We start from the raw sequence: 27288 nt of genomic DNA, 5'->3' as shown, positions 1-27288 counted from the left end.
GCACACTTAGCTCTGCATAGAATTGGACTATAAAATAGTATAGCATGCATATCGGATAGCTTCTTGGCAGTTACTCTAGCCTCTATAAAAACTACATGATTTCAAGTGGTGTGGTAAGGTAATTTTAGACTCTGTACTTAAAAGTATTAAGGAGGGTACCATCTTTAGAAGGCAGTGTGTATTATTTTGTTACTTCAAAATGTGGTATATCAGCCCTGTTGAGTGGGGCCCTGAACTTCTGCTCCAAAGTTCTGCCCTCTAAGCAGTTTATGTAAGGTAATATTAAATATTCATAGAAAAATGCTGATAAAATCAACACTTTTTAAAAAGTAGGCATAATGTAATTATCATAATATAGATAAAATCAACCTCCTTAAAAACCAATATACACAAAAAATATTTTTTTTAGCAGACATTGCACACATTACAACAAACAAGCTTGCCTATAGGCAGGGAGTTCTGAAGAACAGTGCTGCCATAATAAAATATTTATTTATCTCAAGTGTGCAATGAACAGTAAATGGCTCTTGTTAAAGTAATTCTCCCTCTCCGGTACATAAACTGCAGATTCTGGGATTCTTCCTCATCCAAATCTAGGCAGTTGAGGGAGTGTAAGCAATTACCAATAAATTAATTAAAGAAGCATGTTTCCCTCATTCTCCTCACAGGTTAGATGGAACAGCATTCTTCACCCTCTCGACTTGGCTGTTTAACAAGAGAGCCTCTTCCTCTTTGGGTGGGCCTTATAACTTTAACCTATAAGTGTTATGTGTATACTTTAGGTGTGCCCTGCCTGGGGAGCTATGTGAGTGCTGTGTTGTGTGCGCTCCCCTTCTTGTCCTTGGTGGGTTATGCTCCAAAACAGTGGTTGTGAGGAGCATAAAGGGATTCAGATCTCTGCCTGGAGGGATGCTTCAGAACTCACAGTAGGGGTCAGTTTTGGCTGTGCCGCTTGGGCTGATGAGAGGGAGGGCAGAGTGGCATCGCCATGGGTGCTGTATGTATGGTGATGCAATGGTGTGTGCTACAGATGCGCTTATCTTGCTGAGAGTTCATTGGCTCCCTCCATGGGTGGGCAGCATGTGGGCATGGCTGGCATCGCAGTCGCAGCTTAGTGGGCACTGGCTGTTTTCAGGGGTGTTGAGGGCTTGTTTGCCATTTTCGTATTGTATTTTCTCATTGGGTGTGTTGTCCCTCCCAGCTGAGCACACACCAGAGCCATCAGCGATTCCACAAACATTCCCCAGCCCTATCGTTTTAGTGGACAACATCCTTGTAGCCCCTTTCTGTTGTTTCCACTGTCTCTTTTTGTACGTCATTTGATTTTTTTGTTGTTACGATTTTCTCTATGTTGTACCCAGTGCTGGGGTTGGTGGGCTATGAATCTTTTTTCTTGATACATAAATAAAAATCATGTGGCCCCATTACAGATATGTCCTATGTGCCGCCGCCACCACACTACAGAAAGCGTTATGCGTCCAGCCAGGCGAGTATGTTGCGCTTTGCTCCCTGCCGGCGACGCTGCGAGACTTTTCACCCCCTAAAACTGAGCTCTGCCTCAAAAGCCTACCCACATTGCACTGCAAATAAAACTGCAAATGTGCCTTATGGGCCATGCCACTGTTATTTATAGCCCGACAGGAGAACCAGTCACATGCTTCCGTTTAAAGGAGCAGCCAACTTCCCACAACCTCGGCTGCGAAACCCCTCGCCGTCCTCCGCAACCCCAAGAACCCAGCCTCCTACCCCGCCCCTCCGCTCATCACCAAGAGGTTCCCCCCCTTCCCGGCCCGCTCCCCTTTATTCCATGTACTGCGCCTGCGCACACCAGCCGCGGTTGCCCGGCGGCGGCGCCCGTTCAGAATGTCGAGCGCGCGGGGGGGCGGGGGAGCGGCCCCTCCCTCCGGCGGACGCGAGGCAGCGGCGGCGGCAGCTGCTGCTGCGGGAGGGAAGGAGGCGGCGCCTGTGTCGGCGCTGGAGGTTGTGTCCTTCCTGGGGAAACTGCTGTGCGCAGTCGCGGCACTGAAGGCGGCTCTCTACCTGCTCCGCAGAGTCTGTCTAGCTATGGCCTGGAAGTCAGGAGGCGCCAGTCACTCCGAGCTCATCCACAACCTCCGCAGTGAGTGCGTCTGTGGTGTGCGCGCCGGGGCCGGTGGCCAAGGAAGGGGGTGGGAGGAGGAGGAGGAGGCAGAAGGAGGGGCCAGGGCGCGCGCAGTCCATTCATGTACCACACATACACAAGCGCGCGCGAACCCCGTCGCTAGGGAGTGACCGTTAGTTGTCGGCCCTCAGAAGCGCGCGCTGGGGTGCCTTCGCCAACGGCCTTCGCGCCTGGCGGCTGCTGGAGACGTGGGCGGGTGGGAGGTCGCGAGCACCGCGGGGGGGGGGTGGAGAGAGAGAAGAGAGTCCCCGCAGTCGAGCGGGTGTGTCTCGGTGCGGCGGGAGCTTGCTTGAGGGCGGTGGCTGCTGTCGCCACTACTGGAAGAGAGCAGGGCTGAGTCCCTCCGCTGTTTCGCAAGCGGGGAAGCGGCAGCGGCAGCCTCGGCTGTCCACCCAGCTTCGCCGCTGGGCCCGGCAGTCGTGGTAGTCTCTCTCTCTCTCCCGGTTCCGTTTCCGTTTCCCGCGTCTTAAGGGGGAAGGCAGCTAAACGGCCGGCTCTCAGCTGTGAGCATCGCGCGTCGGACCTGCCAAACGTCTTTTTAATATAAAATAAATAAACATTATGCGGGTTACCTACTGCAGGGGGCATGTGTTATGTAGTATCCCACCCACAGGTAAACAACCGATGCATAGCTCACAAAAGCCGGAAAGTGCCAGGTTTTTCAAGTCGTTAAAGGCAAAGTTAGGTTTCAGGTTCATCTGACTGCAGAGAAGAATGAAACCATCTAAATCTAAAATGTCCCTTGGATAGTGTGGCAGCTGCTCTTTCGCTCTCCCCTCAGACATTATGCAACCGTCTAGTGAGTCTCTTGGGGTGCTTCTCATGGGTTCAGCTGTTAACATCTTTGTTTGCCATGTTAATGTGTGCTGCAAATGCGAATCCCATAATGAGAAAGTTGGATGAAATGGATAATTTGTTGTTTTTATTTATTTACAATAATTGATTAACAGCCTAATCAAAAAAAGTCACTTATTGGTGCACACAAAACAGATATCAATATACAATTCAACAAAATTTAAAAGCAGGTACGCATAACTTGTTTACATGGCCAGGTTTGCTGAAATAAAGTTTTTAGTCGGTGTCTAAAGCAGCATAATGAAGGTGTTTGTTCAGTGCAAGTTTTGCGCATTGAAGCTGTGCAAGTAGGCACATAAGGGGCTAGATGACCCCACAGACAAACTGCTCCCAAGCTGTTACGGGCTTTATATGCTAATAGTAAGACCTTGAACTTCGCCTGATAGCAAATCAGCAGCTAGTGCAGTTCTTTGAGTTGCTAGTAGGTTCTCACTCCTGTCAGCGATAATGCTATAGCATCCTGCTCTGACTGCATCTTTCAGAGCAATTGCAAGGGAAGCCCTGCATATATCATACTTTAGTAATCCACTTTCAGAATTACTAATGCCCTGGGTTACTTTGGGCAAGCTATCCTAGTTGAGGAATGGCTGAAGCTGGTGGAAGGTGCTCCTAGCTACAGAGCTCACCTGAGCCTAGTTAGTGACAGCTGGATCCAGGAATAACCCCAGACCATTTACCTGCATCTTCTGAGGAAGTGTAACTCCCATCCTTGGAGGCAACTGGCCCGTTTCTGGGACACAGGAACCACTCACCCACAGAGCCTCAGGCTTGCTTGGATCAAAGTTCTGTTTATATGTCCTCATCCAGCCTACCATTTCATCCAGGCACTAGGCCACCACTTGTGCAGCCTCTCCTGTTTCAGATTTTATTGAGAAATAGAGCTGAGTGTTCCAATATGTAGTCTTTTTATATGCTTTTTCTTACCCTGAGACCATCTTTTGAGGGGTGGGAAAGGCATACAATAAATTATTATAAGCATCTTGCTTCAAATGTCCTAATAACCATTCCTAGCAGTTTCATATAGATATTAAATAACATTGGTGATAGTATAACACCCTGTGGCACTGTCATGGGACCAAAAATCAATTCCCTAGTCTTACTTTCTGGACTCGGTCCTGTAAGGTAAAATTTCAAAAAATCCCTGTAAGCTATTTAGGAGGATAGCATGGCAGATAGATTGAGGAGGAGGAAGGACTTATTCTTCTTGTCCCATTCTCAGTAAAAGTGATTTATAAGGGCAGCCAAGGCAGATTTGGTCACATGGCCAGGCCTAAACCCAGATTGGAATCAGTAGATAAACAGTATCCAGAAATGCTTACCGGCACCTCCCCACTCCCCAGTGTTAAAAGTGTGGCACTTACTGTATCAACTTCATGGTGAATTCTGGCACAGGGTTGATTTCTTTAGGAGTGGATGTTGTTTCTTTCAAGTCAGGGATCACCCCCTCACACTATGAAGTGTTAACCATGCCCTCAGTCCAACCAGTCACACCCCTCTGCTAGATTTAATAAGCCAAGAAGGAGCCATGGTTTGGTACAGAGGAACAAATGCCTTGTCTACATCACCAGGCTGCATAAATCGAAAGTAATCCCACAATATATGACAATCTGTGGTAGCGATACCACAAATATAAATTAGTGATGTCATTTGTTTGATGGAGTTGTGATTTTTGTTTATTAAAGCATTTGGGGCTATTACTAAATTATATGTGTTTGTACAAAAAGCACCCAAATAAATGAGCAGCAGATCTCGAAAGTAAGAATCTTGAGTTCCCATTCCTGCTCCATGAAGTATTTTACAGGAGAAGCTGGTTGGAAAAGATTTATAGGTCTTAGTCAAAAATCATTTGCAGCAGCTCCTGCTGTCTGTTCCTGCTTTCATATTGCAACTAAGCAAAAAGCTTTAGTATCCTGTTTGTTGTATTTGGGAATGCAGCAAGTGGTTTAAATAGCAGAGTAAAAAACAGTTGGAAAATTTTTGAGATTTGTTTTATATTACATTGTATCTTAATACTTTTTCTGTTATATATGTCTATAAATTCATTATAGGACAGCAGCTTTTAAATTTTGGAGGCAGTTTTAGTATGTGTCAGTCTCTACTTGCTTAATAATAATAATAATAATAATAATAATAATAATAATAATAATAAAGATAATTTTTATTTATTTATTCCGCACCCATCTGGCTGGGTTACCCCAGCCACTCTGGGCGGCTTCCAACACATATAAAAACACAATAAAACATCAAATATTAATATTTGATAATATTTGATAATACAATGTAAAAAACTCACAACATATCAAATAAAGGACTATTCAATAATCCATTAGAATCTAATAGTAAGCAGTTGTTTACCATAAATAAATTGGACATGTGGCTTTTTTTATGCCTCTGACAACAGAGCAGTTAGGCTGCTGAGACCACATAACACCGGTCCCGAAAGACCTACATTGGCTCCCAGTACATTTCCGAGCACAATTCAAAGTGTTGGTGCTGACCTTTAAAGCCCTAAACAGCCTCGGCCCAGTATACCTGAAGGAGCGTCTCCACCCCCATCATTCACTGAGGTCCAGCTCCGAGGGCCTTCTGGCGGTTCCCTCACTACGATAAGTGAAGTTACAGGGGACCAGGCAGAGGGCCTTCTCAGTAGTGGCACCCACCCTGTTAAACACCCTCTCATCATATGTCAAGGAAATAAAGAACTATCTGACTTTTAGAAGACACCTGAAGGCAGCTCTGTTTAGGGAAGTTTTAAATGTTTGATGATGTATTTTTTATATATTTTTATATTTTGTGGGAAGCCGCCCAGAGTGGCTGGGGAAACCCAGCCAGACGGGTGAGGTTTTATTTATTTATTTATACTTCTATAATAGAAACATAACTTTGCAACATTCTGACTTCAACAGCACATGCATAGTTATATTTTATGACTGTGTATATCCATAATACTCATTTTATTTTGTTTCTTATTTATCTATTTCCAGTATTTTATATTTATCCTTTGTAGAAAAATATGCGTAGGTGGCCAGAAGGATCTAGATCAATAAATATACAAAAATAATAATTAAGTGCAGAACAGGAGTCAAAGACAACACCAGAAAGATCTAACTTAAGGAGTTTAAATCTAACTAAAAAGAGAAGGTATGCTGAAGTTAATCTTTTCTGCCTGGCCTGCCAGATATTTAAAAACATTTATCTATTAAGAACATATGGCTTCTTCCACCAACCCATCACTGGAAAATCAATGATACTGTCTAGCAAAGCAATAGCGTTTCCTGAGAATAGTGTAGGGAAGGTGGGCTTGTGTTATTTCTCTTTTTTTTTTTATAATATTTTTTATTAGTTTTACAAAAGTTTTTATAACAGACAAACACAAAAAAGAAAACAAACAAACAAACAAATATAATTTCATAATGTCATTTCATAAACTTCTTTCCTCGGACTTCCCCATACCTCCCCTTTCTGCATCCTCATGTCCAAATTTTATAGCAACTTATAAATGTTTTTTCCAACTCTAATTCGTCATAGTCCTTTCTTATTCTAATCTTATATTACTGCAACCCTTTCTCTCTATAGAATCTCGACATTCTAAACTTCATCAAGTTTATAGTAGTCCTTAAGATAAATCTTGAATTTCTTCCAATCTTCTTCCGCAGTCTCCTTTCCCTGGTCTCGAATTCTGCTCGTCATTTCCGCCAATGTCATATAGTCAATCACTTTCATCTGCCATTCTTCCACGGTGGGTAGATCTTGTGTCTTCCAATACTTTGCGATCAGTATTCTTGCTGCTGTAGTTGCGTACATAAAGAAAGTTCTATCCTTTTTTTGCACCAATTGGCCGACAATGCCCAAGAGAAAGGCCTCTGGTTTCTTAAGAAAGGTATATTTAAATACCTTTTTCATTTCATTATATATCATCTCCCAGAAGACCTTAATCTTCGGGCATGTCCACCAAAGATGATAAAAAGTACCTTCAGTTTCCTTACATTTCCAGCATTTATTGTCAGGCAAATGGTAAATTTTTGCTAGCTTAACTGGGGTCATGTACCACCTGTATACCATTTTCATCACGTTTTCCTTTAAGGCACTACATGCCGTAAATTTAATTCCGGTGTTCCACAACCTTTCCCAGTCAGCAGACATAATATTATGACCAATGTCCTGTGCCCACTTAATCATAGCTGATTTAACTATTTCATCTTGTGTGTTCCATTTCAACAGCAAGTTATACATTCTTGACAAATTCTTAGTATTGGGTTCTAGCAGTTCTGTCTCGAGTTTTGATTTTTCCACCTGGAAGCCAATTTTCCTGTCTTGTTTAAAAACCTCCGTTATTTGATAATAGTGGAGCCAATCTTGTACTTTGGGTTTTAGTTTCTCATGGCTCTTTAATTTCAGTTTCTCTCCATCCTGTTCTAAAATCTCACAATACTTTGGCCATCCGACCTCCATATTAACTTTCTTATGGGCCTTCGCCTCTAAGGGTGACAACCATCTAGGGGTTTTGTTTTCCAGCAGATCTTTATATCTCATCCAAACATTGAACAACGCTTTCCTTACAATGTGATTTTTAAAGGCACTATGCACTTTGATTTTGTCATACCATAAATATGCATGCCAACCGAATGCATTATTGAAACCTTCTAAGTCCAAGATATCTGTATTCTCGAGGAGCATCCACTCTTTCAGCCAGCAGAATGCTGCTGCCTCATAGTACAATTTTAAGTCCGGCAGGGCAAATCCCCCTCTTTCTCTTGCATCTGTTAATATTTTATATTTTATTCTGGGCTTTTTGCCCTGCCAGACAAATTTCGCAATATCTTTCTGCCACCTCTTGAAACAGTCCATCTTGTCAATAATCTGCAAAGTTTGAAACAAAAATAACATTCTAGGCAATACATTCATCTTAATTACTGCAATTCGGCCTAACATTGATAATCTCAAATTTGACCATATTTCTAAGTCTTTTTTAATTTCTAACCAACATTTTTCATAATTGTCCTTATATAAATTCAAATTTTTAGATGTTAAATTAACCCCTAGGTATTTCACCTTCTTAACCACCATCAAACCCGTCTCTTCTTGAAACTTATTCTTCTCCATATCTGTCAGGTTTTTCCCTAAGACTTTAGTTTTTTGTTTATTCAATTTAAATCCAGCTACCTGGCCAAATTGTTGAATTATCTCCAACACCTTTTTTGTGCTAGTGTATGGCTCTTGTAGGGTCAGAACTAAGTCATCTGCGAAAGCCCTTAACTTGTAATGTTTTGCTCCGACCTGTACACCTTTAACTTGCTGGTCCTCTCTAATCATGTTCAGCAACACCTCCAGGACCGAAATAAAGAGCAATGGGGAAATTGGGCACCCCTGTCGTGTTCCTTTTTCTATCTTAAGTTCCTCAGTTATTACATTGTTTACAATCAACTTAGCTTTTTGTTCGGAATATATTGCACCCATACCATTCTCAAAACCTTGTCCTACCCCCATCCCATGAAGGTTCTTTTTCATAAAACTCCAAGAAATGTTGTCAAAAGCTTTCTCCGCATCCACAAATATCAAAACTGCCTTAGTATTTATGTTCACCTCTAACTTTTCCAAAATATCTATTATATTCCTAACATTGTCTGAGAGGTGTCTCTTTGGGAGAAAGCCTGCTTGGTCTCTATGAATCTTTTCCATCAATACTCTCTTAAATCTTTTTGCTAAAATGTCTGCAAAAATTTTGTAATCCACATTGAGTAACGAGATTGGGCGGTAGTTCTTCAATTGAGTCTTTTCAATCTCTGTCTTTGGTATGAGTGAAATGTATGCTTCTTTCCACGATTCAGGTGCCTTTTTTCCCTCTAGGATCTCATTACAGACATCCTTTAACGGTTGTATTAACCATTCCTTTAACGATTTGTAATATCTGGCAGTCAGTCCATCTGGCCCTGGAGATTTGCCCAATTGCATGTCCTGAATGGCACCCTCTATCTCTTGTTCTGTTATTCTCTGGTTTAAATCCACCTTACTTTGAGGAGAGATTTTTTGTAATCCATGTTTATTAAGGAATTTATCTATATCTTCTTCATTTTGTAATCCTTGGGAATAAAGTTTTTTGAAATAACTCACAAAACAGTTTCTTATCTCATTTGGTTTAGATATGGTCCTTCCATCCACTTCCAAACTTGAGACTGTGTTTAATTTCTGTCTTTTCTTGAGTTGCCATGCCAAGAGTTTGCCACATTTGTCTGCCGACTCAAATGTCTTTTGTCTCATTTGCTTTATTTTCCACTCTATCTCTTGGTTCATCAATTCCATATATTGTGTTTGGTACAATTTAATCTCCCTCAAAATCTCCTGGGACTTTGGTTTTGACCTTAATTTTTTCTCTCCTTCTTTTATCTTTTCCAAAATTTTTTCTCTTTTCTCCCTCTGCTTTCTCTTCTTTATGGAGTTTTGTTGAATCAAAAACCCTCGCATCACAGCTTTACTTGCGTCCCAGATCACTCTTCTTTCCACGTCGCCCCTTAGATTAATTTCAAAATAGTCCTTTAAGGTTTTTTGGGCCTTCAGGTGGAACTCTCTATCTCGAAACAGGGTGTCATTCATTCTCCATCTAAACTGACCAGTTGTTGTGAGTTTCATTTCCATCTTCACGGCGTTATGGTCGGAGCAGGTTTTTGGGCAGATTTCTACCTTCTTAATCTTCGGAGCCATTCCACTAGTAATCCAGATTTGATCGATTCTGGTCCAGGTCATCTTTGCTTGGGAGAAAAAGGTTCCCTCTCTTTCAAGAGGGTTCCTTGTTCTCCAAATGTCTATTAAGTCCATATTTTCAGCCATTTCAAAAAAAGTCTTCGGGAGTCTCCCTTCTTTAGTGAGTATCAGTCTTTGTGTCTTGTCCATGTTTGTAGAAACTACACCATTCATATCTCCCATGATTATCATGTTATATTCCAAATAGTCCATCAGGGTTTCATGAAGTTTTTTGAAGAATTCTGCTTTACCTTCATTTGGTGCATAAATCCCAATTATCAAAAATTTTTCTCCTTGTGCTTGAATCTCCACCGCTAGATATCTTCCTTCTTCATCTTTAAAAATCATTTTTGGGGCCCACTTCTCTTTTACATAAATCACAACTCCTCTTTTTTTCACTTTGTCCGACGAGATAAATTCTTGTCCCAATTTTTTATTCATAAGCAGTCTCCTGTGGGCTCTGGTTATGTGGGTTTCCTGTAAACAAATCACGTCCAGTTGTTCTCTGTACAAAATGTGGAATACTTGTCGTCTCTTCAAAGGCATGTTCATCCCATTACAATTCCAGCTAAGGAATTGCAGGGCCATCTTGTTATTTTTCTGGTATTCCTCCAACTGCTCCCAATTGTTGTTCCTCGTCTGTTGGAAGTGGAAGGTTCTGTCCAAATGAGAGATTCAAGATGTCTATTACGTTCCTTTGCTCAGCAATTGGGTCTACCGTTCCTTTCTGTAGATCTTCTTGATTTTTATGCAGGAAGCTGTCTTTGTCCTGTATCGTCTTTATTTTCACCTTCTTCCCCCTATAGTCAAAGGACAGTCCCTGTGGAAATTCCCACCTAAAACGAATGTTGTTCTTCTTGAGCAGGTAAACCAAGTCCTTATAAAAAGCTCTCAAGTCCAGAATGTGTTTCGGGATATCTTTAAAGATCTGTATCGGTGAATTCCCAATTTGTAAGGCCTTTTCAAAATGCAGTCTTAATATTTTGTCTCTTTCCTCCTTTGATCTCAAAGTGATCAAGCAGTCTCTCGGTACCTTTCTATTCTGTCTTCTGCCCAGTCTGAATGCCGTTGTAATTTTAATTTCGTCTTCCTCTAAGTCTTCCCAAGCATCAGCAAACTCCTTCGTTAAAAAGTCTGTAAGATTGTCTCCTTCATCCTCTGGAATTAATCGTAATTTCAAATTCCTTTCTTTTCTTTGTAGTTCCCACAATGCCAGAGTTGCTTCGTGGTCATAGACCTTCCTGGCAATCGGTTCTAATTTTTCCTGTGTCTCTCCGGCAATAGTTCTGGCTTCCTCCGCAATTTGACGTGTGGCAGAGTTCTCTTGTGTAAGCTTATTTATAGATTCTGTATTCAAATCAAGTCTTGCTGTCAAATCTGTCAATTTCTGTGAGTTCTCTGTCAATTTCTTAGTGTTCTCTGCCGTTTGCTTTGTTAAATTCTCCAGGGATTGATTTATCTTAAGAAGGGCTTGCGATACTGCATCCATGGAGACTGCTGTACCTCTTTCTTGTCCTGTTGTCACTGTAGAAGTTATTCCTGAGATCGAGCCTCTTTTCTTGTGTTGCTGCAGCTGTTGTTGCCTTGTCTTGGCTCTCGTGCTTATCTCGTCTGCTGGGCCACTCATATCCCAAGGTCGTTTCCCACAAGAGCCTTCTCCTAGGAAAATTCCACTGTCCCAAAGCGTAGCAACTTTTAATTTACCCTCTAGAGGGAGCAAATCAAAATGTCCACAAACCGAAATAAAGAGTGTTAAAAAGCAAATTTATCAGGAGGCTTCTATAAGTATAATGCAACACTTTCCCAGTAAATAGAGTCCCAGCCTTCCCTGATATAGTGTATCCACAAAGTCCCAAAACTTTGTAACAAATAAACAATAAAGCTTCCACTTTGTTACTTTCACAGGAATCTGAAGTCAGTTCAGTGTTCCTTTGTTTTATGAGCAGTTCGTACCAGGTTGGAGGCTGCAGAAAGTTTCCTTTTCTTTTAAATTAGTCATGCAGCTTATAAAGTCACTTTTTCCTCCCCTCTGCCCTGCAAGCTGGAGGGGATAGTCAAAGTCCAAATGTCGGGTTCAAGCATTTAAAAGCGATTTTCCCTTACGGATGCAGCTTAGTAACTTCCGTTGCTTTGGTTATCATGCAGTCGGGGGAAGGCAGACTTCCTTAATTTTTGCCTTTCCCGTTTTCAGCCTAATTTCAGGCAGTTTTAGTTCAAGTAGAGGTTCAGTCTTACTCACGGGTCTTTTTTGTCCAGATTATTCAGGAAGGGAATCGGCGCTCTCCACTAATGGCGACGCGGCTTCACTCTGCGGGCTGGGTTGCGATTCTCAGCACCGCGCTCCCCCGTTGTCGTTCCGGAGCCTTTAAAAAGGCTCTTTCTGCGGTAAAGAGGGGGCGCTTCGGGTGCCCACCGAATCTCCTTGTTCACAGGATCCGTTCCTGTGATTTTAGGGGTCCCCCGCTTGCCGAAGCAGGTCAGACCCGATCTCGCAGAGCCGTCCTCTCTCCGGAGCTCGGAGAGAGAGCAGCCATTAGCGCTGGCGCCGAACCGGAAGTCGGCTTGTGTTATTTCTCTCCCTACGCCCCTCTCTTATTCTTGGTGTTGTAGGGATGAAGAGTTAAAAGCTACATCATAGTTTATTAATAAGGTAGGGGTGTGAGCAGGGACTTAAATAAGCTGCAGATTTGTTTCAGAACCTTTTGCAACATAAATATGTATGGTGCTTGCAGGCAGGACAACGACATGATGTAGTTTGAATTTTGCTACTAAATAATGAATATGACTCTTAGTACTTAAAAACCTTGGAAAGTGTTACATAAATTCTAGTGCTGCTTTGCAAATTTTGGATGACAATTTCAGAATGATTTTCATAGCCCTAAAAATGATAGAAATGTGATAAAATGAAATAGTAAATATCCAGAAATGTGACACAGATAGGGCGGTATTCAGCTAGGTATTAGTGAACTCATTGAAATTAATGAGCATGACTAAATATTATTTTAAAACCTGATTCTTCCCCTGTAAAATCATGCTCAACTGTCGTTTTTAAATCTTCTGATCAAGAAGCTAACCAATCACTGTGTCAAAGATCACATTTACTTCCAAAGTTCACCCTTAAAACCATTCTAGTTTGAAATCTAGAAAAAAAATGATCTGAAAAAAAATCTAGGCTCTTACAAAGCTCTGTTTTCTGTTGCAGCTACTAAAAAAAGAAAGATTTTTTTTTTTTACTAGTAGATAGTGCTCCACATCTGGGGTGAAATGTTAGTTATCAGACAGTTATTTTTCTCCCCTTCCCCCTTGTTATCTTCTAGTCATTTCCTGATTTAAAAAAACTGTTTTTCAAAATGAAATGTAGTGGTGTTCCAACTGCCTGTGACTATTTTGCTCATTCTCATAGCAAAGGTGAACATATTACGGGTATGAAGATTATTAAACAATTCATAGTTTCTTGAACTCTCTTCTCAGGCTTATCTATAACTTGTACTATTGCTGAACCACAATGCAGTAGTGTATTTCTTATTTTACTACATAGTTGGGAAGAGACCATAGTTCAGTACCTGAGCACATTATTTCACACAAAATTCCCAGTTCAATCCCTGGCACCACCTGTTAAGCGGGTCAGATAGCAGATGGGAAAGACATCTGCCTGAGACTCTGGAGCTGCCAATCAGAGTAGACAGAACTGGACTATGTGGACAAATAGTCCAACCTGGAATAAGGCAGTTTTTATTATCTTAGATGTTGCAGAATTATTTCTTCTGCAAGAATCTAGTTCTGCAATCCACAGAAACAGGGACAACCCTTAATTAGTTTAAAGTGAGGTAAGGAAGCTGGACCAATAGGGTCCATACAGGTACTGTATTCTAATAATGAAGCACGGTTATCATATTTAGTTGTAAATCTATTTTTATGCTGTTGCAGCTGTACTCTGAAGCTTTTCTCATTTGTTCTTCTAAAAAAATGGGAGGTTAGGAACTGGTTGACCAATAAATAAATAAAACAACACACTTATTGAGGGGGTGGGAACCAGCATGACTTGGTATCAGTGCTAAACATGTGCTGATATGATGCTTGTCAACAAAGGTACCATAGCCCCAGCCACTAAATCAGTAATCAAGGCAGTCAGGAACTGGATTGTACATTGTGGATGTTAATTCAATTTGCATGTGTTTTCTCATTGACAACTATGCTGAAATAAGATTAGAAGATACACTCTCAGGGTAATGCCCCATCTAGAGTTCACATATTTTCTTTCTGGAAATTGTGGCACATTTTTCAGAGTGCGGAACTGAAGAAACTCAGATGTGTTGATACACATTGGATTTGCCAGGCTTTATATAACTCAAAGAGCTGCAGTGGTCTATTCTTTGCTGTGTTAGAACAAGCATAGCTGAATTTTGGTTACATGTGTTCTCTGCTGCAGTCCCATTCTTGCCTGGATTTCAGTGCTGTATGTGCTTAGCTGCTCTGCTAAAGAAGAACTTAGGAAATGTGGCACATAACCTTAGCAGGGGGGGGGACACCAATCCAGAAACAGTCAATCACAGGCCAAAGTCCTAGATGAGGAATTTGTCCAAACAGGCAAGACTAATATTTGGCCCACCCCAAAATTCAGGTTTTATCTGGAAGCACTTACACCCAGGCCATCTCTAGAATAACAAAGGGACTGGCAGGGATAGGATAAAGCGCTTTCCCCACTCTGAACCCTTAAATAGCTGACTATAACAATAACATCAGCACTACGCAGTCCAGAAGACTCGTGGTCCAACTTCTAATTTATTTTGACAGTGGGTTTTCATAGTAATGTTGAAGTGATGAATTTCAGCTTCCATAATTTGCAGATAAACTAACAGCAGTATATCACTGCTGTAGGCTATATTTTAAAGTATCATCTTCCTGAAGTTCCCTGATGTGAGTTGGTTCACTTCAGAGCTGCTGAAGAAGGGAAAAGCCAAAACATTTTGCCACAAGAATTAATCTCTTTTTTTTATAATCTCTTTTGTAATATATATATATTGTTTCAGTAATTAACTCAAACCTTCCTGGATTCATAGCAGACATTTGTATTGCTGTTTGGGTCTTGAAAAATTCTCTCCTATAAAAGTTTACAACTGAGCATTACATCAATTGACTGACCTCTTGTGTTTTTTCTGAAGACTGTGGTACATTTTATTTTGTAGTTTCAGTATAATGGTATTGTGGAATAATATTCCCTTATATTTTGATTTGCCTTTCTTCCAGAAAATGGAATAATCAAGTCAGATAAAGTATTTGAAGTAATGCTTGCAACAGACCGCTGCCATTATGCAAAATGCAACCCATATATGGATTCTCCTCAATCAATAGGTATGAAAATTATGTATTCAAAGTCTTTAATGATGACTAAAAGCTTTATTTTCCTAAGGCCTTCTTGTGTTGAACCAAAGGTGAACTGTTCCAGAAGTGTTGCAAATGCCATCTCGTTAGTCAAGATAACTCTACAATTAATTGGTTGTTGTTGTAGCAATGATTTACTCTTGAAAACTGTTTCTTTGTCATTATAATACTTCAGAAATGATATATCTAAGTCCTCATTTGTTGGCTAGCAAAGGTGCTAATGTTGAACATTTTGATAAGTGAGCTGTTTTGTTACTCATATCATTCTTTAAATGTTTCATAGGATTTCAAGCAACAATCAGTGCTCCACACATGGTAAGCGTTATATTTATATACTGTCAGCCTGCCTCCTTTAACAACTAAACTTTCATTTTCCTCTTTCTACCCTGATGAAACACCCCAGTGTAGTACATGGTGGGGGGAACCTAATGCTTATCCCCCACACCCTTTTTAAGTTACAGATAGGTAGCCGTGTTGGTCTGCCATAGATACACTGAAACTGAAAGAGTTTCAGTGTTTCTGAAGAAGTGTGCATGCACACGAAAGCTCATACTAATGACAAACTTAGTTGGTCTTTAAGGTGGTACTGGAAGGATTTTTTAAATTTTGTTTTCGACCCTTTTTAAAGATACTGTTAGTTACTAGTGGTTTAAGAAGGTAGGTTTTTTCCCTCTCCCTCATGTTTTTCTTTGTGGGTGGGGTTGGCTTCCAACTCTGACACCCGTTAACATTCCATATCATAGTTGCTGTCAATAGTAAACTTGATTGATAGATTCACAGCCTGGCACAAGTTTCTTTTGAATGCTTTTCTGTCTTTCTGTGTCTAGGCTCATTATGTAAGCTCAATAGATTTTATTAGGGTTTAGAGAGAAAAATACAAAACTTAATAGCAAATCTTAAGCTCATGGGTTCTTGTCAGATAACCTTTGGGGGTCCTAAAAGCCATTTTTCATTTAGTAACATATTTCTTTGTATACTGGCCTCGATCCTCTGAACTGTTATTGTGTAAATGGACAATTCTGAAATCAAATTTGGGTAGATAAAGGGTTTGGGGATCTTTTTACATTTACAAATTGACAGTTAATATACTTACTTTATGTGGTTTGAAATTGCAGCTCTTAAATTGTGAAATTGTTTGATATCTATAACAGCTTGATTGAGTTCAGTTACTGGATTCTCTGTAGGGAATTGCATAGTTTGAATTCTTTATGAAAGAACATAAAATCATAGCATTGTACACTGGGCAAAACCAAAAGTAAAATACCAACATCTTTTCCTTTTTTCCTTTGGTCAGCATGCATATGCTCTAGAACTCCTATATGAACAATTACATGAAGGAGCCAAAGCCCTTGATGTAGGATCTGGAAGTGGAATTCTTTCTGCATGCTTTGCACGAATGGTGAGAGGACAATTCTTAACCACTTACAATAAATATATGACTCTTGTTAGGTTTCTGTGTGCGTTACAAAATGCTTTTTTATGTCGTTACAAGAGAATTGCAAGGACTTGATTCTGATATTATTTTATACTTTTAGGAGGATAGGTCTTTTTGGGTACCTTTACAGCAATGCCTTACTGTTTCAATAAAGTCCAGCTCATAAACTTCAGTGAAGAACATGAAGCAATACTAGCTCAAATCAGCTCATATTTTTGTTTTTTTGTATTTAATGCCACCTAATAGTTGGATTGAATATTTTGAAGAAAGAACAGCCTATGAAGTATGGAAGTACTCCATTCTGGGGCAAATTCCTGTGTAATGCTTAGTAATTATAACCTGAAAAAAGATCCTCAGGGCTAAGGGATCCCTCCAGACCTCTTTGTCTGGCTCTTGGGACTCTCCCCCAGTGATGCTCATTCTCAGACCTCACTGGCCCTGCTCTGCACCCTCCTTAAGTGCTTTTACCTTGCTGGAATATGCATTGTGAAAATGCCTCTTGTCTGCCTGGGTAGAAGATGCAGAGATGTGTAGAAGCATTTGACTTATATGTGGCTGGAATAAAGCTTACTGTACAAATGTAAGAATTGCATCCATTGCTCTGCTGACTTGTTGCCTCTGGCCCATTGACCATCAGCATGCAGGTTCCCCAGAAGGTTGCTCATGAGGCATTCATGCTGCAAAATGTTTCACATCCCCACTTCAATACCTTCCTTAGTGATTTTTCTTACTGATCATGTAAGAAAGCAAGCAGGGGTGTGCAGGATTTTCTGTTTCTATTTTCTTTTGCAGAGTGTGCGATGTGTATGACATGCCATTAATATAGAAGTAGACTCTAGACTCTGCATTCTTCTTTTAACATCAACTTGCAACATGGAACACACTCTTATTTTTTTTTAAAAACCCACCATATTTCTTTTCCATAATCTTGTAAGAAAATAAGAACTGTCAAGGTCCATCTAGTTCAGTATTCTTTTTCCAGCTAGTGGCTCCTTTCCATCATCTCAGTATATCTTAAGAAACCCTGAACTTTAAAAAAAGTTGCCTTGTCACCTGTGTAATCCTGCTTAGGTGAATCAGCAGTCAATACTAGTGCTGAACAGATTATATTGTATTACATTTCAAATGCCAATAGAATGTTAAGTTAAAAAAAAGTTCTGTACATAGCAAAATAAATTGCTATTCATGTATTTCATAGTAAAACTGCTAACATGCAGCACTGGTTTGAGGCCTTAAAATATTCATATCATCTTGGAATGTTAATTACAATATCTTAATATGAAAAAAAATATTGGGAAATGACTTCATAAGTATGGACCATGAGAAACTCAAAAGTATTTATGGCAATAACTTTATTAGAAGAAACTTGCATGCCAAACATTCTAAGGCAAAATGGATGTGATGAAACTGGGGTAAGAGAAACAGATAGATAGATAATAGGAAAAACCCATATTAGGTTTTATCCTTCATCTCCTGTAGCCTTTGCTTATAACTTCAATTGAAAGTAAAAGTAAGAAACTGAATACATACATAGTACATTCCATACCAAAATAAACATGTTTTGTTTCAGGTTGGTCCCAAAGGACAAGTTGTAGGAATTGATCATATCAAAGAGTTGGTAGATGACTCAATAAATAATGTTAAAAAGGACGATCCCCTATTGTTATCTTCAGGAAGAGTGAAACTGATTGGTAAGTACTGGAGTATATTAACAGTAAAAAATAGGTATAGGAATATGGTTGTTCACTGCAGGGTCTTACTTTTTGTAGTAGGTTTTCTATGAAATATAAACAACTAGAGTAGTTAGGTTTACTATCCAACTTATATAATTTTATTTAATTATTATATTTACTTTTTGATGGGTTTTTTTAAAACAAAAACCTTCCAAACCCACTAATAACTTCATTTTCAGTTACATGTGCTTAGGTCTGTAATCTTTTGCAAGCTACTGTGCTTAGTGACCAGGTCATGGGATCCGATCTAAGAAGTTTAGCGTTGGCACAGGGAGTCATAGCCTTTCAAACTGGGTTTCATTTGTGGGTCCACTCTGTAAAAGTGTTTCCTCTTTATGGCACTGCAGTTGCACAAGAGCAGAAATCACTAGGAGCCCTTTCCAATCCTCATGTACAGCTGCCTTTTGTTGTGTCCACATCTGGCTGCATTTAGTGAACTACTGCTGTTTGGTACTAATTCCCTGGAACCCAGGTCGTTCATTCCCAGTAGAAATTTCAGTTGGGAATCTGATTAAAATTTAGGAGGCTAATTATGGCTATTTTTAATTTCAACATTTTTTTGCTGGTTCCACATAAACTTAGTTAAGATTTCATCTATGAGTTCAGTGTCTTGAATAAGCTGAGGACAATATGAAGTCAGCTGTTCCTCATCCTTGTATATATCTTTCCCCCCCTTGTAGTGGGAGATGGAAGGTTGGGATATTCTGAAGAAGCTCCATATGATGCTATTCATGTAGGAGCTGCTGCACCAGTTGTTCCCCAAGCAGTAAGTGATTTATGCATATATATGGTACATATTGTTTCCTATGATTTTTCTTTATTAATTGAAATGATTAATTGGATGCTTATACCTGCTTTAAATGATGGGCTTTTTAATTAATTTCATTAAATGAAACACATTACAACAGTGGAATTTGATTTGGTATACTAATAGGTGATATTGATGTTTTTTGGAATTGGGGGTGATGGTGGTTTGGAAATGAAAAGCTTTGCACAGGGCAGGCCCAAATCCCTTTTATTTTTTTCAAGGCAAATAAAGACTGGGACATTCCAAACTATCCCCTCTCCTTTTACCTGTTTCCAGAACTTAGCTTCCAGTACTTTTTCAGGGGGAAGGGCTAGAACTGTGGGCTGTGTCTCAGACCATTAGGCCTAAAAGCTCTTACCATCAAGGAGTATAATACAATATTGTTTGTTATTTTACATTGTACAAGGTAGGGATCTTAGAGTTGTATCCATCTATGTAATTAAGACTCAAGAGCAGACCCATTGAAATTAATGGACCTAAATTAGTAATTTCCATTAATTTCAATGGGTCTGCTTTGAGTATAACTAACACTGCTTAGGAGTACACTTGTTGTGAATAATTAACTTTTTTTAATTTATAGCTTATAGATCAATTAAAGCCTGGTGGAAGGTTAATATTACCTGTTGGACCTGCTGGAGGAAACCAGATGCTGGAACAGTACGATAAGCTAGAAGATGGCAGTGTCAAAATGAAGCCTCTGATGGGAGTGATATATGTGCCTTTAACAGATAAGGAGAAGCAGTGGTCCAGGTGGAAGTGATTTTCTGTTCAACTTTCTTCTTCCACACACTTACACATACAAGGTGAAAGGGTCTTGAATCTTGATTCTTAAGACATAGCTTGCCAAGGCTGCTTTTGCTCCCTGCTTTCTGCTTGACTGTACCACCAAAAGCAACCTCTTGCATTGTTACATCACCACATGCAAGTTTTTGTGTGTCTCATTAAATGCTGGGGAAAATACCATTGCACTGATTGCGTTTATTTCATTTTTCATTATAACTTGTGTCTTCTTGAGGTTCTCTAGTATAAGCTAAAAATATTACCTACATTTTGAGACTAAAGTATTCCCAAAATACAAAGTTCTTATTGCTGTCTTGGGTTAGATTTTGATAAGTATGCATTATAAGCAAGGTGCAATATATCAGACTGTGTTTCACACTGCAAGTGTCTGCCTGACTTCTATAAAGGAAAGGAATTTCCCAGTTTTCAAAAGTTAAACATTGCTCAGACACCTTTAGAGCAAGCAATCTAATTACGGATATTTTTACATGTTAGTTGTTTAGCTTTAAGACAAGTTCACTATAGTTGATCAAAAGCAACCCAAGCCCAAATACTTTACATTTGCTATTTTCAAAGAAGTTGGTATTGGATGTGTGATAATGTTTGTCATATTTTCTTCAAGCTGACAAACTTTTCATTTTCAACAAGCTACCAGGTCACAGAGATTTTTAACTCTGGGAGCTGTCAGGGTTTGTGGATAGCTTTGTAGTTTAGGGCACACATAACACAGTAGTCAGTGCTAAAAGGGTGCCTATCATTAGCATGCATATGAATAAGTCAGCAGTCCTGCACAGCTGGCTAGATAGAAATGCTTGTGAACTGTCTTTGTTGATGAGATAAACACATGCCTGATTAGCTCTCCAAATCTATAAAGTTTTACGTTGACATTTAATAAAAATGTAGCATTTCTAGACACTTTACAGCTGTAGAAATATCTGTGCAAAAATAAACTAATTAATTTTGCTTTTCTGCCTTCAATGGAAGGCTCACTGTTTTGTGGGAACAGTATTGAGCTACTGCGTAGCATACCGATAACTTCATGAATGAATTGCTTCTGACCAAAAGCTGCTACAAAAAGCTTGTTTCATATTCAGAGACCTAGATTCTGCTGAGCAAATTAATATTTGCTATTTGTTTAAATGCTATATTAATATTTTATTGATGGATAGCCTTTGCTTCCGAAGCAGATTTAGTAGAGCCTTATAACTTATTACTGCTACTAAAAAACCTGAGCCTATGACAAGCAACAGTTACCGTATTTTTCGCTCTATAACATGCACCCGACCATAACACGCACGTAGTTTTTAGAGGAGGAAAATCCGTAGGCATGCCACCCGTAGGCATTCCCTCCATAACACACACAGACATTTCCCCTTACTTTCTAGGAGGAAAAAAGTGAGTGTTATGGTGCAAAAAATACGGTACCTCTAGGTTAGTGTGCAATTTCCCATTTTCACCAAAATAGTGTTTTTTTGCTGATAATGGAGAGATAGCTCTACACAGCTAGTATAGGCTGTGTATAGCCCTCTTAGCCTCAAATAACTGCTGGCAACAGATGCATGGTATTCACATTCTCCCACTCAGTGAAGGTTGCATATTTGGTTATGTCCTTGTAACGTCCTGGGTAGAAGCAGAAACCTTCACCCCTGCAGTTGCTGTTTGGAAGGCAGACAGGTATATTTTCTGTTTTTATGTAATAGATAGATTAAGGTGATATGGTGTAGTGTGTCATAAAATAGGAAGGTCTTCTTTTCATTAAAATCTCCATTAAAGCTAAACACTTTTGAGCTTAGCTATTAGTCTATCCATTATTTGAAAACTGACTGAAGTGCCTCAAACAGAACCTCCATTTGGAAATTGGTTATAAATATTGACAGATCTGAATGAAGCCTACTGAAGATCATGAAGGTGTTGCAACAGTCATTAATACAGATATTGCTTAAAGAATTTAGAAACATCAGAGCAACTGGAAGAAGATTCAGTTTACAAAAATGTCAGCTAGCACTCCCGAGATACAAGCTAACAGCTAGTGCAGTGAAGAAAATGCAGAATGAGTAAGCTGGTCAGTAGGTTTTATGCTTACATTTCAATTAATCTGATCTCCCTACCTGTAGGGATCAAGCCATGTGTCTACTTATTTGCAAATAATAATAATAATAAATTATTTATATTATTTATACATTGGACACTTCGTTGTGAGAGAAGCTGGATTGGGGCCAGTTCACATAACTGCTTTCTTTTCCCAAGCCTTACTTTTTACAGCACTCCGTTGTGGTGATAGATATGGCTGTCATCACAAGGTGATTGCAAAAATCAGTCTATTTAAATACTGCTCATCAAAGTAATCGTATTTCAGAATGAGCTTACAAACTAAAATGTACATCCATTTATTTGAATGTATGTAAAATTCTAAAAGGTTTCAATTTGAACCACCACAAATATAATCATGAGGAAATCCTATCAGGGTTGTGCTTCTGCAGCAAAAGTTCTTAAGCCACAAAAATGCAAGTCTCCAGAAGACCATGACCACAAGACACAATTCCACCTCAGAAGTCCTTGCTGCTGCTGCTGCTGCTGCTGCTGCTCCTTTGCTCTGCTTTACACCCCAAATCATTGCATGCCTTTTTCTTGGATTATATTTCCCCCCACAACCAGTGATGGCACCAGAAAAAATGGGGGCACAGAAGGGGCTGAGCATATGGTGGGCGAGCTGTTTTCTGAAATTAACATAACAGAATATGCTAATGACAGCAAGGGGGAGGCATGTGGAGGTGGCTCAAGCTCCTTGTTGGGGGGGGGGCACGCCAAAGAGTTGATAGAGTAGCAGTAGTATGAAGTCGTGTATATGGTTTCTGACATTTATGTATGCTTTTACTTTGCCTGTTAGAAAGATACTTGAATACTGTATTTGTATATTCACTATTGCTATAGAAGAAGCTACACACATCTATTCCACTGTGAATCTTTGTCCTTGGCTTCAGGTCTTTCAGTGGTATAGAAACTATTTAGTACTGGATCAGTTAAAATCAGTTGAGAAAGATGTTCTGAAAAACAAGCAGTATTTTATAATTTGTATTGCTCTGTAATTGGCTACTGCTTTGGTCCATGCCTCATCGTTATAACAGTGGCATCAAAGGCTCTGTTCTTTCTGGTTTGTGGATAGGGAACTATAGGTGAAGCAAAGTAACTAGTTCAAACCCCCTCGGTAAGTCCATGACTTGAACTGAACTCCTCAGATGTAAGTCTACCATACTGCGGGCCAACTAGACTTCAAGTGCAGATGTAGGTCCTGTTCAAAAAAACAAATTAGCATTAAGAGGCAATGAAAAGCAGCAGGAGTAGTTGAAGAGTTTAAGCCTTTCCTTGCTTGCTGTTTCTCAGCTACATATATCCTCCTGCCACTCTCCACAAGGAATTTACAAATTCAATGCCTTGTTTGCCCCAGGGTGGTCTACATTCCTCTGGACAGAACAAGGGTCTCCCTGTTCACTGGATGGGGAGCCTGTTAGCAACACTATGAAGTCTAATTTTGAACTTAGGTTTCACATTTTGCAGCCTTTGGTGCAGGTTCCAAGAATAACTGGACTATAATGGCAAATGAATCTACAGTATATGGTATACAAAGAGCTAAAGCATTATCTTCTTCAGTAAAAAGGTAGACTTGTGATTTTACAGCTAATGGCATTTTAAATAACACTGACTGAAGCATAGGAAGTATTTTTGCTTTGATTTATGTGGCACTACTAGTTTGATATTCTTGACCCTTCTTTTGGCTTAAGTACCTGAACAGGCTTATTCAATTTTGCTGCAGTATCTGAGAACGAGTTTAATTTTGAGGAGTTAAAGTGGAAGACTAGACTTGTAATTTTTGTCCTCTTTTTGCAGGGATGAAATGTAAAAGCTACGTCATCTGACCCAAACATAGTGTTAACAGTGGACTGCTCATCTCCAATTCTTAAAAGCTTTTCAAAACCAACAGCATTGCAGCTTGTTTTGGACTTTGTTACACTGTTATCAGCATGGAAAAGTGTGGTGTTTTTTATTTTGTAGAAGTTAATGCAAGTTTGATAATGAACTGATGGAAAGTTTAAATCTGGGCAAATGTTTCTTTTCAACATGCCCTTATTTTCACCTGTTTAAAGAAGTGAAATATGTCTGCAGAAAGCCAGACAGACCTGCAATTTGTTATCTTCTTTATTTTGGATTGGGAAACGTTCTGAACACTTCTTTCAGCTCCAGTGTTCGTCCATCAAACCGCTTATCTGCACTTTCTGACACTACATGCACACTATATGGTTCCTGTGTTCAGCTGTCTTCTAGATGCTACTAAAATGAGATTAAGTTCTTCAAAGCTTTCAGCGTGGTGTCATAGACTAGCATGTAGTATATACAATCAGCTGCTTTCTTCCCTTTAAAAATCAGATATTGTGTATATAAACTTCAAGACATCAGAAGTGACAGCTCTTGTTGAATACACTGCTGTTCAAGATGGACATAACTGACATAGTTTTCTCCCTTTTACTTGTAGAATAACTTAGAGGTTTATAGTAGAGTATTGTTTGCAAATTTGATGTACCTGAATTTAAAACTGTATAACAAATACTGTGTAAGCTATGTCCTAATCATTGAACAGTTTATGCAATGCTGCTTTGCCAAATAAAATTCAAAACAAAAAGGGTTTGCAAGTGCTATTTTTAATGGGAAGGTGTCTGGGTAGTTGACCCATTTGCTAAACATTAGAAAAGACTTTTACCAACAGCTAATTTTCAGAAGTGTGAAAGTTCTTGTGTGATCCTTATGTTGTTTTTGAAACACATGTTCACTTTCTCCTGTTGTACCTGCAAGGAGACACTTGCTTTTTTAAAAAAGCAACACCCCTTGAGTGCTTATTGTAACAGAAGTGTGTGGTTTTGTGTGCAGCTGTTGCTACCTATCAGGTAGTGTACATAATCCCTGATGTTTCAAAGATAGGGCATAGATCTGCACAGAATTTGCATATGATTTGTGTCACATGCAAATTTGTGTCCTTTTTGTAGGTGGAGTGCCTAAAAAATATGTGTCCATAAAAATAATAAAAGGCACACAGAATGTGACTAGGTAAAGCTTTTCCCTTCATATTATTTCCATACTAGAAAATATTTAACCTGTTGAACTCTTCTGCCTGCCACACAGCTATTAAAGACACAATAACCATGCTTTCCCCCTATGCCAACCCTAAACCAAAGCCTAGGTGGCAATCCTATATTCACTTAACCTCAGAATAAGCTCCATTAAACCCAAAGACGTGCAATCTATAAATTTCAATGAAAGCAGCAATGTGTAGTAATTGTTTTACTGTTTTAACTGCTTTATTCTAATTGTGATAAATCATCAGTATCAAGATCAGGGCTTTTTTCAGCTGGAACTCACTGGAACTCAGCTCTGGCACCCATCAGGTGGGCACCATTGCCATTCTAAGGGAACAAGGGAGGTGTTCATGGTGAGTTCCAGCGCCTCTTTTTCTAGAAAAATAGCACTGATCAAGATGACCTTTTGAAAAGCATATCTAATACAGGAACAGGATGAGAGAAGAGATCCCAAAGATTTGAGCATTACAGAAGCACACTGTGAGGATCAATATATTTGCTGTTGCTTGTCAGATACTTTTAAAGGCAAATAGAGTGTTAGCTTATTTTCCAGACAATACAAATCATTATGCAAACAGAGGTTTAGGGGAATGGAGAACACTGGCATAATTGTCTTTGCAGGCATTGTTGTTACGTGGTGATGAATAAATCACCAGTTCCAATAGCCCTGTTGAACATCTTTTAGTTGTTCAAGCACGTTTACAAATGCTGCAAAGGACCTCATTTATTTTTCTTCATAAAATGCATGCAATATGTAATGGCTCCATTGTTTTTAGAATGTTTGCAAAAACAATTATGCTACAGCCTGCCTAGCAAAAGGCTGGTAGGCCTGACAGGAGCAAACAGAACTTGAGAAGCACTGAAACAATGGGAAATGTTTTAAGAAAGAAAAATTAAGGTGAGTATTTAAACCAAAAAGTGCTTTTTTGCACTGCCTCTTACAGTTTGGAGAAATAAGCTCACAGCAGTAGAAAAGGACTGCCTTGTACAATGTTAGCTAGTCCGTGCTAGGTTTTATGTCTTCAGTTAAGTAAATGAGAATGAGGCTATGGGCATGGCAGGGTAGATATAACTCCTCTCTCCCCCCCAACCCCAATGATCCCCAGCTATATTTTTACTGATTTATTTAGATTTAGCCTAACAGTTTGGGCCAGGCAATAAGGTTAATCATTACCTCAGTTAAATTATTAAACTTTCAATGTGCTGTATTCCTGGCCAGCAAAAACCAGCTTGAATACAAATGTCCTACCTTGCTTCCAAAAGATATGTGAAGTGACTCAAAATGCAGCCATGGGTCACATTCTAAAGCAGGAAAGAGGAAACATGGGTGATATCCAGTTAAGCAGTTCCGTAAATGCAAGAAGTTCAAGGACTTCCTTCCCCACTGCTTGTGCCCCTCTTCCCAAATCTACTCTGGAGGTTTCGGGTGGGGGAAACCTCAGAACAGGTACACCAGGAGGAGAAGAGAATAAGCTCCACTGTAATCTGAGGTCTTTCCATTGATGAAAGAACTGGCTGGTTGAGGCTGATGGGAGCTGGAGTCCCAATGGAATCAAGAGAGCCCCATATTCTCTGTACCTGCCCTTAAAGGATTCTGTGAATTGTGGCCTTCAGCTTTGTAGATAATTGTAAGATTAAGAAGGGACAGAATTGGTAGCCTCATAGAGCAGGAATTTCTTGTTAAAATGGATCTGCAGTGAAAATAGTGCGAAGAAGGGGAAAACACATTCATAATAGCACTGTCAATAGTAAGTCCACTAGTTACAGCCCTGCCCCTGTGAAAAATTATAACAATTATTTGTAAAGCTTAGCATTTGGACAAAAAAATGAGGTTGTAACTCTAAACTGATAAGCAAGGAAAGGCAATCAAAGATGATGGAGCAAAGCAGCGTGCAGCTACATTAGCATGTAGTGGGGCTTTTCCTTAACAGCAGCACTTCCACCCTGGGTCACATGATTTTCTTGAGAAGTATACATTAGCTCCACATACCTGAAAGTACTGTCAATTTACTGTTAAAAGTCACGTAACATTCACCATAATTTTGTGTCAAACAAGTAATTTGTACATGGGACTATTGGTTAGAGAACTAACGGCATAGCCTTAACACAAATGTTTCTCTTTTTAATCAGTTAAAAATGCAAAGCAGCTGGTAACAGCAGCAGACCTGCTGCTTTCAAACTCCACAGAGGCCTGCTTCTTAGCAAAGTGGTAATTGGCAAACTGGCTGTCAAGGAGAAGGTTTCTAGCCTAAGCTTCTCAGTATGTTAAT

The 27288-nt window shown here is 39.6% G+C and overlaps 1 protein-coding gene across 7 annotated transcripts; it reads left to right on the top strand.

The window, feature by feature from the left end:
* The first annotated feature begins 1848 nt into the window (after positions 1-1848).
* On the top strand, positions 1849-24567 carry PCMT1 (protein-L-isoaspartate (D-aspartate) O-methyltransferase). Of its 7 annotated transcripts, none has more exons than XR_014217506.1 (9): positions 1849-2119; positions 15002-15106; positions 15420-15451; positions 16431-16535; positions 18142-18262; positions 18985-19070; positions 19693-19862; positions 21838-21954; positions 23778-24567. XR_014217506.1 is itself a non-coding variant. In XM_082215350.1 (9 exons), the coding sequence occupies exons 1-9, from the start codon at positions 2065-2067 to the stop codon at positions 23804-23806; spliced, it is 801 nt and encodes a 266-aa protein (XP_082071476.1). In that variant the 5' UTR covers positions 1878-2064; the 3' UTR covers positions 23807-24567. The 7 variants fall into 7 exon arrangements, 3 of the variants coding, with proteins under 3 accessions (XP_082071474.1, XP_082071475.1, XP_082071476.1); XR_014217507.1 differs by having other exon boundaries at positions 21770-21954; XR_014217508.1 differs by having other exon boundaries at positions 19693-19915.
* Positions 24568-27288: the final 2721 nt, after the last annotated feature.

The sequence above is a fragment of the Podarcis vaucheri genome, assembly GCF_965113315.1.
Source record: "Podarcis vaucheri genome assembly, chromosome: 3".
NCBI lineage: Eukaryota > Metazoa > Chordata > Lepidosauria > Squamata > Lacertidae > Podarcis > Podarcis vaucheri.
The sequence above is the reverse complement of the archived record's forward strand: the minus strand, read 5'-3'. Positions and strand labels throughout refer to the sequence as shown.